Genomic DNA, 14,425 nt, shown 5'->3' with positions numbered 1-14,425 from the left:
GGCATCTTGTCCCTTTGTCGTGTTAGTATAATCCAGGTGATCCAAGCACGCAGGTGACATGATTTCCCCAGGAGATGTCGGGAGTCGCCCACTTGGAAGGCTAGGCCTTCGGAGTTTACACTTCCTTTCAGCCCACAGCCCACATTACACTGCCTCACGGCTCTTTGTTTCAACATTACAGAGGTGATGTTATAATTCCCATCCAATGTTGGTAATCAGAGCCTATCGAGCAAAAATAGGTAAAAATTTTGTTTTGTTTTTGAGACAAGGCCTCACTATGTAGCCCTGGCCAGCCTGAAACTCACTGTGTAGACCAGGCTGGCCTTAAACTCAGAGATCTGCCTGTCCTTGCCTCCCAAGTGCTGGGATTAACGGCACACACAACTGTGCCTAGCATATAAAAGTATCTTTAGATGTTTCCTAAAGATTGGTGTAATAACTTGTAACCAATTACAGGGTGAATTAGAAACAATTTTTCAGACAGTAATTATGCCATAATAATTTAAAGACAATTTGTATGTTCATCAAAAATCAAGCTTAAAAAAATCATGCAATTAAGGATGTTTACCGAATGACTTGTTTAAAAAGTGGGCCATTTGTGTCTAGAGACTTTTAAAAAGCCACAGTGCTGACTAGATTCTAGGAAGATACAGTATTTCCACTCTGGAAACAAGCCGTATTGTAGCAACCTTCAGCAGGCCTGATTTACTAATGACAAGCTGGGCCTCAAGAAATGCTATCACCCTCAGGAATCAGGGATGGGATGGCCTGGGTCTTCTGACACCATTCAGCAATTTTGGTTTGCTTAGATGAGACATACCTTTCCTCCCGTGACCTCGAGGTCTAGCAAACGGGTCCACAATCCCCATCCAGTTCCCATCTGCAGGCATGGACAGAGGCCGGGGTTTGCCTTCGGAGACCAGATGGTGAGGCAAGGTTAGAGACATTTACCAACTTGAAGACACTCCCTCCCTTCACTTGTAACTGAGCTCCCAACCGTGCCCACTTAAATAGAAGCAGCGACAAATTCTAAAATCAAACTATTTTTAAAGCCCCACGTCGACATTGGAAGCACTTAGGGCAGAGAGGCGTGCTAGCCACCGCTGAGCCCTTGGGTCTCCAACGCTCCAGTTAAAACTGTAATGTGAGCTCACCCAGCTGGGCTTTGATGCCAGGCTGAGCAATGACTCAACAGGGCTTTGCTTTGGCCAGATGAATAAAGGGCTCATACCTAGAATGTCACTGAGGTTTATGTTTTCCTCGGATCACCTTCCGAGGCTGCCAAGTTCATGCCAGAGCCCCAAATAAGGAAGGGGTGGGGAGGTGAAAAGGAACGGCGGGGTACCCTGGAGAACTTACCATAGGATGGTGTCTTCCCTCTCATTTTTGCGGGGAGAATGTTGGTTCCCACCGAGTAAGCCGGCAACTGGTCGGAATCAGCGATGGTAAATCTGCATCTTTGGCTCTCCTGGTCCAGGAAGGAGTTAGGGGACTCGGAACCCTTACGCCCAGGCAACGGCTGTTTACTCTTACTGGGTCCTCCATAGGCAAAGCTCCCATTCTCGTCCCTGGAAGACAGTGTGTGGTGAGTAGGGAGCTCACAGACCCAGCTCTCTTGACCAAGAACGAACAACAGGAACCCAGGTACCATGGGCACGTGTGACTTTCAGCTCCTTCCCACTGGAGAGAAAGCACTACTTTGCTCCACTCAAGTTGCCCCTTCAAGTACATACAGACACCCCTCCACCCCCCCAACCCCCCACCCCCCCGCTGAAGAACAGAAGCCATGAACCTGTTGAGTCTGGGCAAACACGGCCTCCCGTCCACGTATGTCTACACAGGACCAGTGCACCCTGAAAACACAGCTCCTGCCTTCCCCACATCCTGTTCTCTGGGTGAATGTCCTGTTCACAACAGGGGTCAGCAGCTCAAGTGTGGGCTACTGCACCATTTTTCTCACGCCAAGAGTAGGGTCATTGCCTGGACCCAGCAAGACTCTTGGCGTGTACTGAAGTTGTTAGATTTGAAAATTCTTCCAACACTTTGAAGAATGCTTCTCAGAAACCAGAGGAGGGGGACTATTTCTGAACTCAGTAAAAAAATTAAGTTGGACCAGCAACTCCATCTTAATCCTCCTTAAATTTCAATATAGAGCAGAACTCAGTTTGTACCTGAGCCCAAGTTACCAGATGAACAGTTTTCTTTCTTTGCATTTGGTGAGTTTTGTAAGGCAGTCAGTAGAAGCCCACTGGACAAAATACAGATAAAGAGGGTCATGAAGCCTGTGAGTGGCATCCCCAGGTGAGCCTGCTACCCACGTCCCCTCACCTTCTCAGAATCTTCTTCTACCGTTTGAACCCACCCTATAACCTCCTCACTCACAAGCTTTCATGATTCCTAACTTGTTTCTCTGTATCCACTGGCATGTCTCACACCCCAGAGAAGGCATCACTGGTGGCCTGCGTGTGTGTGTATGCACAGCCATGTGTCTCCCATCAAGGGGTTTGAACATCCCAGCTCCCTTCCCATGAGCACAGCCCCCTTCTTGCCAGAACTCCTGTGACACTCTCACTGAAGCCCAGAGAACACTCAGGGTCGGGGGCTGGAGAATCTGTCTCCCTACAGTTCCTGACACAGTGACCCACTCGGTGGCCTCTGAGGGTCTGGGGTCCCCATGCACAGAGACAACACCCCCTGCAGCTTTAACCAACTCCAAGTCTACGCCACAGGACCCTGTGATGGGGAAGAGGCCCGCCAGCTACCAGACATCTCTGATCACCACACTTGAGGTCAATCACTACATGCTGCCATTCCTTCTGAGTAAGTCAAGGGAGACCACAGGGCAACTTCGATCGGTCCCCAGGCAAGAGACACAAAAGTAGCAAAGACCCTGATAAACAAAGACAAATGATCCGGGTGGTAGTGGTGGTGGTGGTGGTGGCGGTGGCGGTGGCGGTGGTGGTGGCGGCGGCGGCAGCGGCGGCGGCGCATGCCTTTAATCCCAGCACTCAGGAGGCAGAGGCAGGCGGATCTCTGTGAGTTCGAGGCCAGCCTGAGATATAGAGTTAGTTCCAAGACAGGCTCCAAAGCTACACAGAGAAACCCTGTCTCGAAGAAACAAAACAAAAAACCCAAAAAACAAAACAAACAAACAACAACAACAAAAAAAAAGACAAACAAGCCGGGCACACCCACTGCACAGGTGCTGCTCCGGCTCTGCCTGGTAACGTAGAAGACGTTGATCCCGGTGTGTGTCTGACCAGGTGAGTGAAATGCTGGCGGCATCAGAGGCAAAACCAAGTCTGCTTCGTGCCAAGAGGTCACTGGCCCCTCACCCGGTGTCTTCTGAATAAAAGCGACATCCTCTGGTGTCATTGGCATGTGTGAGTATGTGAGCCCCCGTGAGGAAGCCTGGAGCACACCCTTCGACCGCCACTGTCCCTCCTGGGACCACTGTGCTGCACCGCCACCACAGTTAGGACACCGAGCAAGACTTGATATCACAAGTACACACTCATTATGCTCACAGACAGTTCAACACATATCACCTCACCATTTTTCAGAGTGCCCGTGGTGTGTGTGTTTGTGTTTGCATATGTGTGTCCGTGTATGTAGATATGTTTGTGTGTGTTTGTGTAGGTGTGTGTATATAGGTGTTTGTGAGTTTGTGTGTGTGTACATTTTGTGTGTATATGTACTGTGTATGTACATGTGTATACATGACTTTATGTATTATGTGTGTATGTCTGTATATGTATGCACAAGTGTAAGCATATATGTATTTATATGTGTGTTTGTGTGTATGTCTGTATACATGTGTGAATATTACATACATATGTGTGTGTGCACCTGTGTGTATGCATGTGTCTGTGTAGGTCCATGTATGTGTTTGTGTATTTATATATATATGTGTACCTGTGTGTGTACCTGTGTTTATGTGTGTATATATGTTTGTGTGTGTGTGTGTATGTGCGCACGCACACAGACACACACATCTTTCTTGGTAAAATCAGGCAACAACTCTAATGATTCTCACACAAATAACTTTTAGCTTCCTCCCTACAAATGAATTTATCATGGAGCTGACATAACTTAAGCTACAGGGATCCCCCAAACAGCTGCTTCCAAGGCCCCCAATGCACAGACTTCTGTAAATTTTTCACAAGTCAGGTATGTTGGGATTTCTTTCTTAAAGGGCCCTCACCCAACTGTATAACTTCCAAGCCCCACGAAGTGTGACCCAGCCCCGAAGTCCCACCCAGCGAGTCAGATCTTGTCATTTAAAGTGGCCTCCTGGCTCAGCATTGGCCATGCAGGGACAGCCAGTCCCCCTATGACATGGGGGCTCACGTACCGGGGGGAGTAGGGCACAGCAGGTGGGGGAGGAATATACAGATCCAGGATGGCTGGCTTCTCCTTCTTCAGGGAGGCATCCATGGTACTCTCTGGGGACTGGGTCGTGGTGGGTGGGGGTGAGGTCTGCAATGAGAGACACACAAGGAGTGAAAAGCAGAGATCCACTTGGAGATTATTCTTGTCTAATTTTCCCCCACCCCAAACCAAGCCAGGCCTGAGTACAAGCAGAGGCAGAGCTCACCCACACATTCATTGGCTACTAACAGAGCTCAAATCCACGCTTCCGTGAGGCCACCGATTCACAGAGGACTTGGAGAAGCCGTGGGGTTTTAACGCTGGCTTTAGGGAAACCACTTACAAATCCATGCCTCAGCTTCCTCCGCTGTAAAACTGACACTCACAATCCTGCTGGCTGAGAAAAGCACACAGCAGTGCCCCTCAGATTAGGGGTATGGCCTTGGGGGCTCTGGGTGTGATCCTGGCTACCCTGCTGACTAGCTGTGTACTGCTAAGACGGTCACTCAATGTCTCTGTGTCACATCCAGAAAATGGGACTTAATGGGAACAAGAACAGCACCCAGTTGGAAACTGAGAGAACACACATGAAGGGCACAGGACATGCTTGCCAAAGAGTAAATACACAACTCATTCCGTTGAATTTAGCCCATGGTACAAACACATTTTTAAATTTAAAAAAAAAAAATTTAAATCTTTAACTTTAATTACATGACTGATCTCAAAGGACTTAAATTTTTATTAAATATTTAATATTCATATATGTGCATGTCTCGATCCAAACCACTCCCATTCTCTCCTTTATCCCTTCCTCTCTTTCCTCTCTCAGCAACTTCCTGTTCTCTCATTCCCTCCCCCTCCCTGTCACCCCACCTCTAACTTCACGGCCATTCAGTGTTGTCTGCATGTGTTCAGGTGCAGGACCTGTACTGGAGCATGGGCAGTCTATGCAGGACCACATCCTGCTGTGGGATGTTCTGTGTGTTAAATGTGTTGCTCTGATTGGTTAACAAATAAAACACTGATTGGCCAGTAGCCAGGCAGGAAGTATTGGTGGGACAAGGAGAGAGGAGAATTCTGGGAAGTGGAAGGCTGAGGCAGGAGACGCTGCCAGCCGCTGCCATGAGTACCAACATGCAAGATACAGGTGAGCCATGAGCCATGTGGCAAGGTATAGATTTACAGACATGGGTTAATTTAAGATAGAATAACTAGATAGCAAGAAGCCTGCCACGGCCATACAGTTTGTAAGCAATATAAGTCTCTGTGTGTTTACTTGGTTGGGTCTGAGCCACTGCAGGACTGGAAGGTGAGAGAGATTTGTCCTGACCGTGGGCCAGGCAGAACTGGAGAAAACTCCAGCGACATCATCCCTGAAGAAAACTGACTCTCCTCCCAGCAGCCACCAAGTGCCAGTGGCTCCTCAGGCAGTGGTAAGACGTCATGTGCTGGGAGATCCACGCTGGGATGTTAGCTGGCTTCATCTTGTGCAAGCCTGGCATACGCAGAAAGGACTGACATTCTAAAATCTCCTATGAGACCTTCTATCTTATTTCTTCTACAATCTAACAATGACACTGACCAACCAGCTCCAGTGGGGAAAAGACCAGCCAGGTCCTCACAGTTACTATGGGAACCCCTGGCGAAGGCCCGCAAGTCCATGCTAGACCCTTCGAGGGAAGGAAGCACTCCCTTCTGACCTCAGGTTGTGATGAACGCAATGGGTTCCAGAGACTAGAAGGGCTCAACAGCTAGTGTGGACTATGTCCACAGGGACTATGGCCACCGAGAGATTCAAAGTGACAGCTACATTCAGAAGGGATACAAAGGCCCACAGGCATGGGCTCTGTCTAGTCTTCCAGCATAGTCTCCCAACCCAAGCCCTTAATTCAGTTCAACATGGAATCTGTTGATATCCAATGAATCAATGAATCCCCATATCCAAAAACACAGGGCCAAAATCCATATCCTCAAAATCCCGTAAGCCACAAGTATTCTGGAACACTCCCATCAGACATTTTCTCCCCAAAATTCCAACATGAATGATGACTTCTGTTTAGGAAGACCCTCATTTGTCAGGATGCAGCCTAAAAACAGAATGGTGACCATCTTTCCTGTGCAACACCAACTGAGATACTGAGAAGGATCAGATGACATCCCTCCCAGGAGTATTGGGCACCCAGGCATAATGATCACCAAAGACGGAGCTGGAGAAACACCCAGGTCAGGAGCTGAGCAAGCCTACAGTCTTGTCTACCAGCGTTTATATTCTGCAAACAGCATTTGGTAGCTGAGCCACACAGCAGCTTCCACGTCTTCATAGTGATTACTTCCCTGGGTCAGAAACAAAGTAAGTGTGTCCCCATCTCTCCCCAGCTCCTCATCCTCAAACCTCACGGTAAGGAAGCTAGCTGTGAAGAGAGAATGAAGTGCGCCCCCTCCCAAAGTTCATTTCTGGAACTCAAGGGATGAACTAGCCTCTATTTATACTTAACTTTCTCTCTGATCTGAACACACCCATGGGGCTTTTCCTTTGCCACCTCACACTCTGTCACGCTTACTGCGCCTGGCATCTCTCCCTTCATAATGGTTCCATCTTGGCTCACCACATGACACCTGCCTCTCCCCTACCCAACCCTCCCTCATGCTGACCCCAAAGCCTTCTCTAATACTCAACAGCACTAATCAGGAAAGTGAGGCTTAGGGGACTGAATATCTCACCCAAAGCTCAGAGACGATGCATGGCGGAGCTGGAATGTCAACCCACACAGCCACACAGCGTTGCTTGAGGACTCAAGCAGGGCCTCATCTCCAAGGCCTCTCAAATCATTAGTCATTCATCTGAACCACCTCAGCACTAGCCTTGCTCAGAATTTCATCACTTCACATCTGGACATCCACAGTAGCCTCCTACATGATATTTTCCTGTGCCTAGATAATGTCATGAACTGAACTATGCCCCCTCAAGATTCCTATGTTGGGAACCCCTGCCCCAGTACTTCAGAATGTAATTGTATTTGGAAATCACATCTTTAAAGAGTGGAGCAAGTTAAAAAATGAGGACATCAGGATGCACTCAATCCAACTGTGTCCAGACAAGACGAAGACACAGACAGAGCGAGGATGTGAAGACAGAGCAAAGGCAGCCATTTCCAAGCCAGGAGAGGAAGGCCTCAGAAGAGACCAACCCTGAACACCTTGACCTTGAACCCCCATCACTCAGCCCATAGAGCTTTGTTATGGCAACCCTAGCAAAGTAACACAGATAAGAACATAAAACTAGGCGTCAACCTGACCCCTGGGGGTAAAGTCCACGCCCTCTAGCCTGGTATCCTATCTCTGCTATTACACTAGCCCGACTGACCAAGCCAACTTAGAGAGTTTGAGATATTCTTTGGAGCAGAGGCTATGAAGGACACTCAGAGTCCCCATATTGAGATCTCAGTCCACAGCTTCTGGGTATAGTAACTGGCGAAAGCTCACAGCCAACCCTTCTCTAGAGAATGGCCCTCAGCAGACAAAGCTACCTCTCCTAGGAAGGGCCAGCAGGCCTGCAGCTGACTGATTACACACAGCACTCTGTCTCGACCCTTGGTCCCATACAGGGGGCCATGCCTGGACTTGTCCTCCTCTACCCTTAAACACCACTTTGACAGGAATCACAACTCTGCCTCTAAGAACCCAACCTAAGACATCCTCTGCCTGATGGCCACGTATCTGTGTTGTTGGGGGTGGTGGGTTGCATGGGTTTAAAGAATAAAACGCACCCTCATCTGCCAGTGCAGACCCCACTGCTGTGGGATGGTCTGTATGGCAAATGTGTTGCTCTGATTAGTCAATAAATAAAACACTGATTGGCCATTGGCTAGGCAGGAAGTGTAGGCAGGACAAGGAGGAGAATAAAGCTGGGAAGTGGAAGGCTGAGTCAGAGAGACACTGCCAGCCGCCACAATGACAAACAGCATGTGAAGATGCCGGTAAGCCACGAGCCATGTGGCAAGGTATAGAATAATGGAAATGGATTAATTTAAGCTGTAAGAATAGTTAGCAAGAAGCCTGCCACGGCCATATAGTTTGTAACCAATATAAGTCTGTGTTTACTTGGTCAGGTCTGAGCGGCTGTGGGACTGGCAGGTGAGAGAGATTTGTCCTGACTGTGGGCCAGGCAGGAAAACTCAAGCTACACCCCACCCCCTTCCTTCTCATCAGCAAGAGGCACCTCACCTACGCAATCCCTACCGCTCTCTCTGTCACAACTCTCTAGAGGATGACAACAGTCAACACGAAGTGATTCCTGAGGGCCGCTGAGAGAATAGACTAAAACATTTTCAGCACAAACAGCAGTGAAGTCATATGTGCATTAATAACAACACAAACCAATTTTGAAATGCTGCACCGTAGAGCAAAATGTGTATGTAGTTTAGGTGTGTCGATAGTTTTTCTCATTTTTGAACACATTTATTTATATTTACGTTTTGAATACTTTATATACATGGGTGGTCTGGGGCATGTCAGTACACCGAATGCATGCAGTGACCACGGAGGCCAGAGGAAGGCGTTGGATACCCTGGACTAGAGTTACAGACAGTGTGAGCTGCCTGCCATGTGGGTGCTGGGAATGGAACCCAAGTCCCATGGAAGTGCTCTTAACTGCTGAGACACCTCTCCCGTCCCCTCTCTTTAATTTTAAAGCATAAATCCTGTGTCCCACCTGCTCCACCCTCTACTTTGAGCTGCTGATTTCCACTCTGCTCTCTATGCCTGTGAATACATTTGCAGCCTTATGTTATAAAGTGCTCAGACATACAGCCACAGGCAGCCCTGCAAACAAAACACCATCTGAGATTTAAGGAGCTTTTCGAGCAGAGGAGGTACTCCTGCTGGTGGTAGGGGCGCACACCACCACATTTGGCTTAAGGACTTTTCTAAAAGCAAAAGCAAACGTTTAAAATATTATTGGGAAGTGAAAACTAAGAATCAGTGGCTAAAGAGGGGTCCCGTTGAGGCTGCAGAGGTGTCACTGAGCCCCTTAAGCTCAGTCGAGACAATAAAGGTCCTTAATGCTTACAGAAGCTTTAAATCATAGAGCTCACCTATAAAGCCGGCTTGTTTGTTATACACCGGCATGGGCTGGGGATTCTGAACCGTGCCTAAGCAATGGTGTGGTGCCACTTCCCACTGCCTGAGCTAAATTCTCCTTCCCCAACCTGCTCTTTGGCAAAGTCCTGCTAAGGACTCAGCAGTGCAGGGGAGCCCTATATTCAGGGTTCAAGTCCTGTGTAGTGCATCGAGTGCTGACTGTTATTTCCCCACAATTGAAACATTCCTCCTAGAAGAAAAAGGGAGGCTCTTAAGAACTGGAAAGCAAGCCAAGGGCGGTGGTGCCGAACACCTTTAATCCCAGCACTGGGGAGACAGAGCCAGGCAGATCTCTGTGAGTTCGAGGCCAGCCTGGTCTACAGAGTGAGTTCCAGGACAGCCAGGGCTACACAGAGAAACCCTGTCTCAAAAAAACAAACAAACAAAACAACAACAACAACAATTCAGAAAGTAAACATACAAGGTTCAGGATATTCCTGAAAGTTACAAAACTCACAAGAATGTTCCCTAACATTACACAAGTAGTATCAGTTGCCAGGGAGAAGAGACGCTCTGTGGCTGACACACCTGTCTGCCAGCCACGCAAGGAATTCTAAGGATGTGTCTTTGGTGAGCTGTCACTCATGTTGGCATGGGCTCTTCAGTGGCAACGCTGAGTCGGAGTCACCACGCTCCTGTAAGTAACCCCAATAGCTGGATGTGGGTGGAATGATTTCTCTGGTTAGCCACCGGTGCCCTACCTGGGGCAAATGGACATTTGCTTGTGTCTCCCCAGGAAAGGCCACAGACCATGTTGAAAACAAGTGAGATGATCTAAAAGTGACCTTTCTACCTGTGTGGTCCACTGCGGCAGCACCAGCCATACATAGGTGACGATTCGGCACCTGGAACACGGCCAGTGAGAGGGAGGAACTGACCTTTCGACTATTTAAATAGTCACCTATGGCAAGTGGCTCCCACACTGCTCAGCAAAGACCTGGAGTTTACATTTTCATGCAAGCAGGACTAGGGAATACTGACAGGCAAACCAGCTCCTAAAAGCAATCACCCTCCATCTGAATCCTTTTTTGACAAAGTCCACTCTAGACGAAGGTCTACCATGGTCCCAGATACCTGCACGAGGGGCGGCTTCCACCGGAGGTTCTTCAGGGGGGCCGGAGTAAAGTTGAACGAGCCTATGGGCCTCTTCTTCAGCAGCAGCACCACACCCGTGGGATTCTCTCTTAACTTTCTCACCAGATTTTTCAGCTGCCACCCGACCTTGAATGAGGGAAAAGGAGGCAGGGAGAACAGCTCGTGAGCGAGCCATGAAAATCCAATCCCGGAACTTATCTCAAGGAAATTCAAGTTATGAGCAAACTGGGTCAATGCAAATATGTTCATCTTAACACTACGTCAGACACTGGAAAAAAATGGGTACAAAGTGTAGTTGTTTTTTTTTTTATAGAGAGGCTGTAAAGATAGCTCAGTCATTAAGAGCACCAGTTGCTCTTGTGGAGGACTGGAGTTTGATTCCCAGCACCCATGTTGGGTGGCTCACAATTCCCTGTAAATACAGCTCTTGGAGATCTGATGCCATGGAGATCTGGCCTCCATGAACACCTGCACGTGCACGCACGCACGCACACACACACACACACACACACACACACACACACACACACACACACACAGAGTTTTAAATGGACAGTTGTGGAGGGAAAAAAATTACATCCCAATAAATGAACTCACCACAGTCTGCCGGTTAACTTGAATGACTTCATCACCAGCGTGAATCTTCTGAGACCTGTCTGCAGGAGACTACAGAGAAAGAGAGAGACCTGGCTTAAGTGTTTGCCTCTCTCTTTCTGGCCCTTTCTTCTGTAGACAATAGCAACAGAAATAAAACTTCCTCAGAAAAATAAAAACCATCTATGAAAGTGGCCCACGGGTCTTGGCATAGGAGTCTCGTGTAATCTATTATGAGGTTGGTTGCAGCAGATGACCTCTCCATTAACACCTGAGTTCATCTAAAAAATGAAATATGTGAGTAATATTGTTGAAATGGTTAGCTGATAAAAGCCAGAAGTTCAACTATAAATAAATAAATAAATAAATAAATAAATAAATAAATAAATAAATAAATGGGAAAGTTTCACAGCTCCCCATCACCACTCACCCTGCGAAAGCGGAAGAACCATTTAATGTGTAAGGATCACTGTCATTATTAGTAAACATTAATCTTTTTTCTTTCTGGTTTTCCAAGTTACTACAATGCCATTAAAATAAGAAGTTAACAAAAACAAAAATTTTATTTCTTTAAAGAAAAAAGTTTTTTCACCATTAGGTTATAAGTGTGGCTTTAGTAAGAAAATATGAGTATGGCTTTAGTAAGAAAAAGAATTTAAGACTGGGAGATGGCTCAGCAGATAACGCGCCAACTACGCAAGAATGGGGCATAAAGTCAGGTGCCCGGGGCCCCGGTGAGGCTGGAAATAGTAAGTGTGTTCTGTGTTCCCATATAGTAAGACAAATGGCAAAGACAGGAACCTGGAAGCTCCCAGGCCAGCCTGCCTGGGGTACTCAGTGGCAAACAGGAGACACTCTCTCAAGGTCAAAGGCAAGGACTGACACTCAAGGTTGTCCTCTGACCACCACCACACACACACACACACACACATACACACAGTGTGGCATGTGCACACCCACATTCACACCCACATGAATATACAGACACACACATATCCACAAGCACACTAGTATATATACACAAAAGAGCATACACATATCATACATATCCACACACATATATACATACACACATGTATATACCACATACACACATCATACACACAGAAAGACTTTTTAAAAAGAAAAAAAAAATGAGGGGCTGGAGAGAGGACCCAGTGGTTAAGAGCACTGGCTGCTCTTCCAGAGGTCCTGAGTTCAATTCCCAGCACCCACATGGCAGTTCATAACTGTCTGTAACTCCAGTTCCAGGGAATCAGGCACCATCATACAGACACACACGGAGGCAAAACCCCAATGGACATAAAATAAAAAAAAATATAAATCTTTTTTAAAAAAGGAAAGAAAAAGAAAAAAAAAAGTATGTGTTGTTCCTCCTGAATTATGCACTGTTATTACTTTACAACAACAAATATGTTTATAAAGGGATATAAGCCACCTGTCGATGTGGCGCCGAGCACATTCCTGTTCCCTAAGTGAACAAAAACTCTTTCTGTTTAAGACATATCACATGATGAAGAGGAAAAGATAAACCTTGGGTTTCTAATTAAACACCATCTAGGTCAGAGTATTTAATTTTGTAACGTATATGAGTGGGTGAAACTTCAATTTACAGCTCTCGGAAGACAAAATAGCACCTCTGAACATGGGGGCGGGCAACAAAACTCAAAACACACTTGCTGGATTTTTCTCACTCAACCGCTGTGATAGGCTTAACAAGAAATTAGCCGGCAGCATTAAACTGTGGAAACAGTGCCTCTGCTTCTATCAAGGCTCAGCTGAAGGCACAGGTAACTACGCTGGTTATTTTCAAAATAGCTCATCCGTTGCCATAACAACAGCAGTGCCTCAGCGGAGACTAGGAGACTAGCAACCAGCTCAACACTGGGAGGAGACACCAACCTAGAGCCTCTTCCTCTTGGGTTGCTTTTTAAAGATGAATGCTGCCTTCTGCACCCGTGTGTCAACTGCTGGAGTTAAGTCTGACCCCTCAGAAAGCACCACCATCTTAGCCTCCATGAGCGGAGGATTCATTTGAGGCAAGCTTCATTTTATAAGACATGGCCCCAAGGCCAGGAAGTCCCTGTTTATAGATCTTAAAACACGTGAACTACTGTCCTCAACTGACTCCCTTCCCAAGGATCCTCGTGTCTTCATTTCTCAAATGTCCCATCAAGAGATTCAGGGCTGCGTTTGGCAGAACACTGATAAACAGGGAGCCTGATACCAACATTTTCCCCAAGTCAGGAGCTCCTGCCTATCTTCACCATGAGTCGGACTACAGAAAAAATAATGCCTCTTGCGGTGTGCCCTCAGAAAGGGCAGAACAATGCCCCATTCTTCTGAAGCACATCTCGCTCCCACGAGAGAAGGTTGTTTAGGTTCCTGAATAAGATCGCAACATCCAAAAAGAAGTCTGATAAACAACACCTCGGAACGATCTGTCTGACCCTGACTGCTGAGGTCACTCCAACAACACGAACTGCACTGCAAAGAATGGCCTGCTGGCTTTGTATCACCCTGGAGCCCAGGATGGAGACACACAGAACTAGAAAAGCCATGGGAGATCTCTGCCCACCGCTGCTCCCCTTCATCCAAACTTTTTAAGTGAAATTACAGTTACCTCTGTTGACAGTTCAAGAGCTGATCTGGAGCTGGCATTTCCTACTGCCAACCAAGTATAAAATATCCATGAATCTGTACAAAGCGCCCAGAGCATGCCCTTGAGAAGTGACGTCGTGACTACTTCCTGGCCACAGCTACAAGACTTAGCCCAGGGTCTTGCGCATGCCAGGCCCTCAACAAATGCATGGTGAATGGCTAAAGTCATGGACAATATTTTTAATAGATCACCACATGGGATCAAATGAGTTTTTGGTTTTTCTTAACTGTTAACATGATTGTAAGTAACCCCCTCCACCCCCATCTAGGGCAACTTCCATTCAGTTCTGGAACAGACTATAGGCAGGTAAATACTAGGTCTGTGGCCCTGGTTTATGATTCCGGTAGGAATTTGGGAAAGATATATCATTATTCATAGCTGACATTTCATTTGATTCTAAGGCAACATTGTTTAGTCTCCCGTTCAACTCTTGTCTTTAAACAAAAGGGAGTAGAAGGGGAGAGTAGCAACCTGTGCCTTCTGGTGGCACCACACAAACACACCACACATTTATCATAGAGTGATGTGGCTACGCCAGGGTGAGTCTGGAAATGCCCAAGTCTG

The 14,425-nt window shown here is 47.1% G+C and overlaps 1 protein-coding gene across 2 annotated transcripts in view; it reads right to left on the bottom strand.

The window, feature by feature from the left end:
* The window catches only part of Cnksr3 (CNKSR family member 3), a 107,213-nt gene that overhangs the window by 13,776 nt on the left and 79,012 nt on the right, over window positions 1-14,425 (bottom strand). For both annotated transcript variants that reach the window (XR_008221174.1, XM_052750921.1), the window contains exons 8-12: window positions 11,203-11,271; window positions 10,585-10,731; window positions 4,355-4,479; window positions 1,360-1,568; window positions 821-910 (exon numbers count right to left, since the gene is read on the bottom strand). Coding sequence is in view for 1 of the 2 variants with exons in the window: in XM_052750921.1 (XP_052606881.1) it covers window positions 821-910; window positions 1,360-1,568; window positions 4,355-4,479; window positions 10,585-10,731; window positions 11,203-11,271 (640 nt within the window). In the remaining variant the exon portion in view is untranslated. The remainder of the gene's footprint in view (window positions 1-820; window positions 911-1,359; window positions 1,569-4,354; window positions 4,480-10,584; window positions 10,732-11,202; window positions 11,272-14,425) is intronic.

The sequence above is a fragment of the Peromyscus californicus genome, unplaced genomic scaffold, assembly GCF_007827085.1.
Source record: "Peromyscus californicus insignis strain IS unplaced genomic scaffold, ASM782708v3 Scaffold_22__1_contigs__length_63687245, whole genome shotgun sequence".
NCBI classification, from domain to species: domain Eukaryota; kingdom Metazoa; phylum Chordata; class Mammalia; order Rodentia; family Cricetidae; genus Peromyscus; species Peromyscus californicus.
Note: the sequence above shows the minus strand (reverse complement) of the source record. Positions and strands in the feature narration are given on the sequence as shown.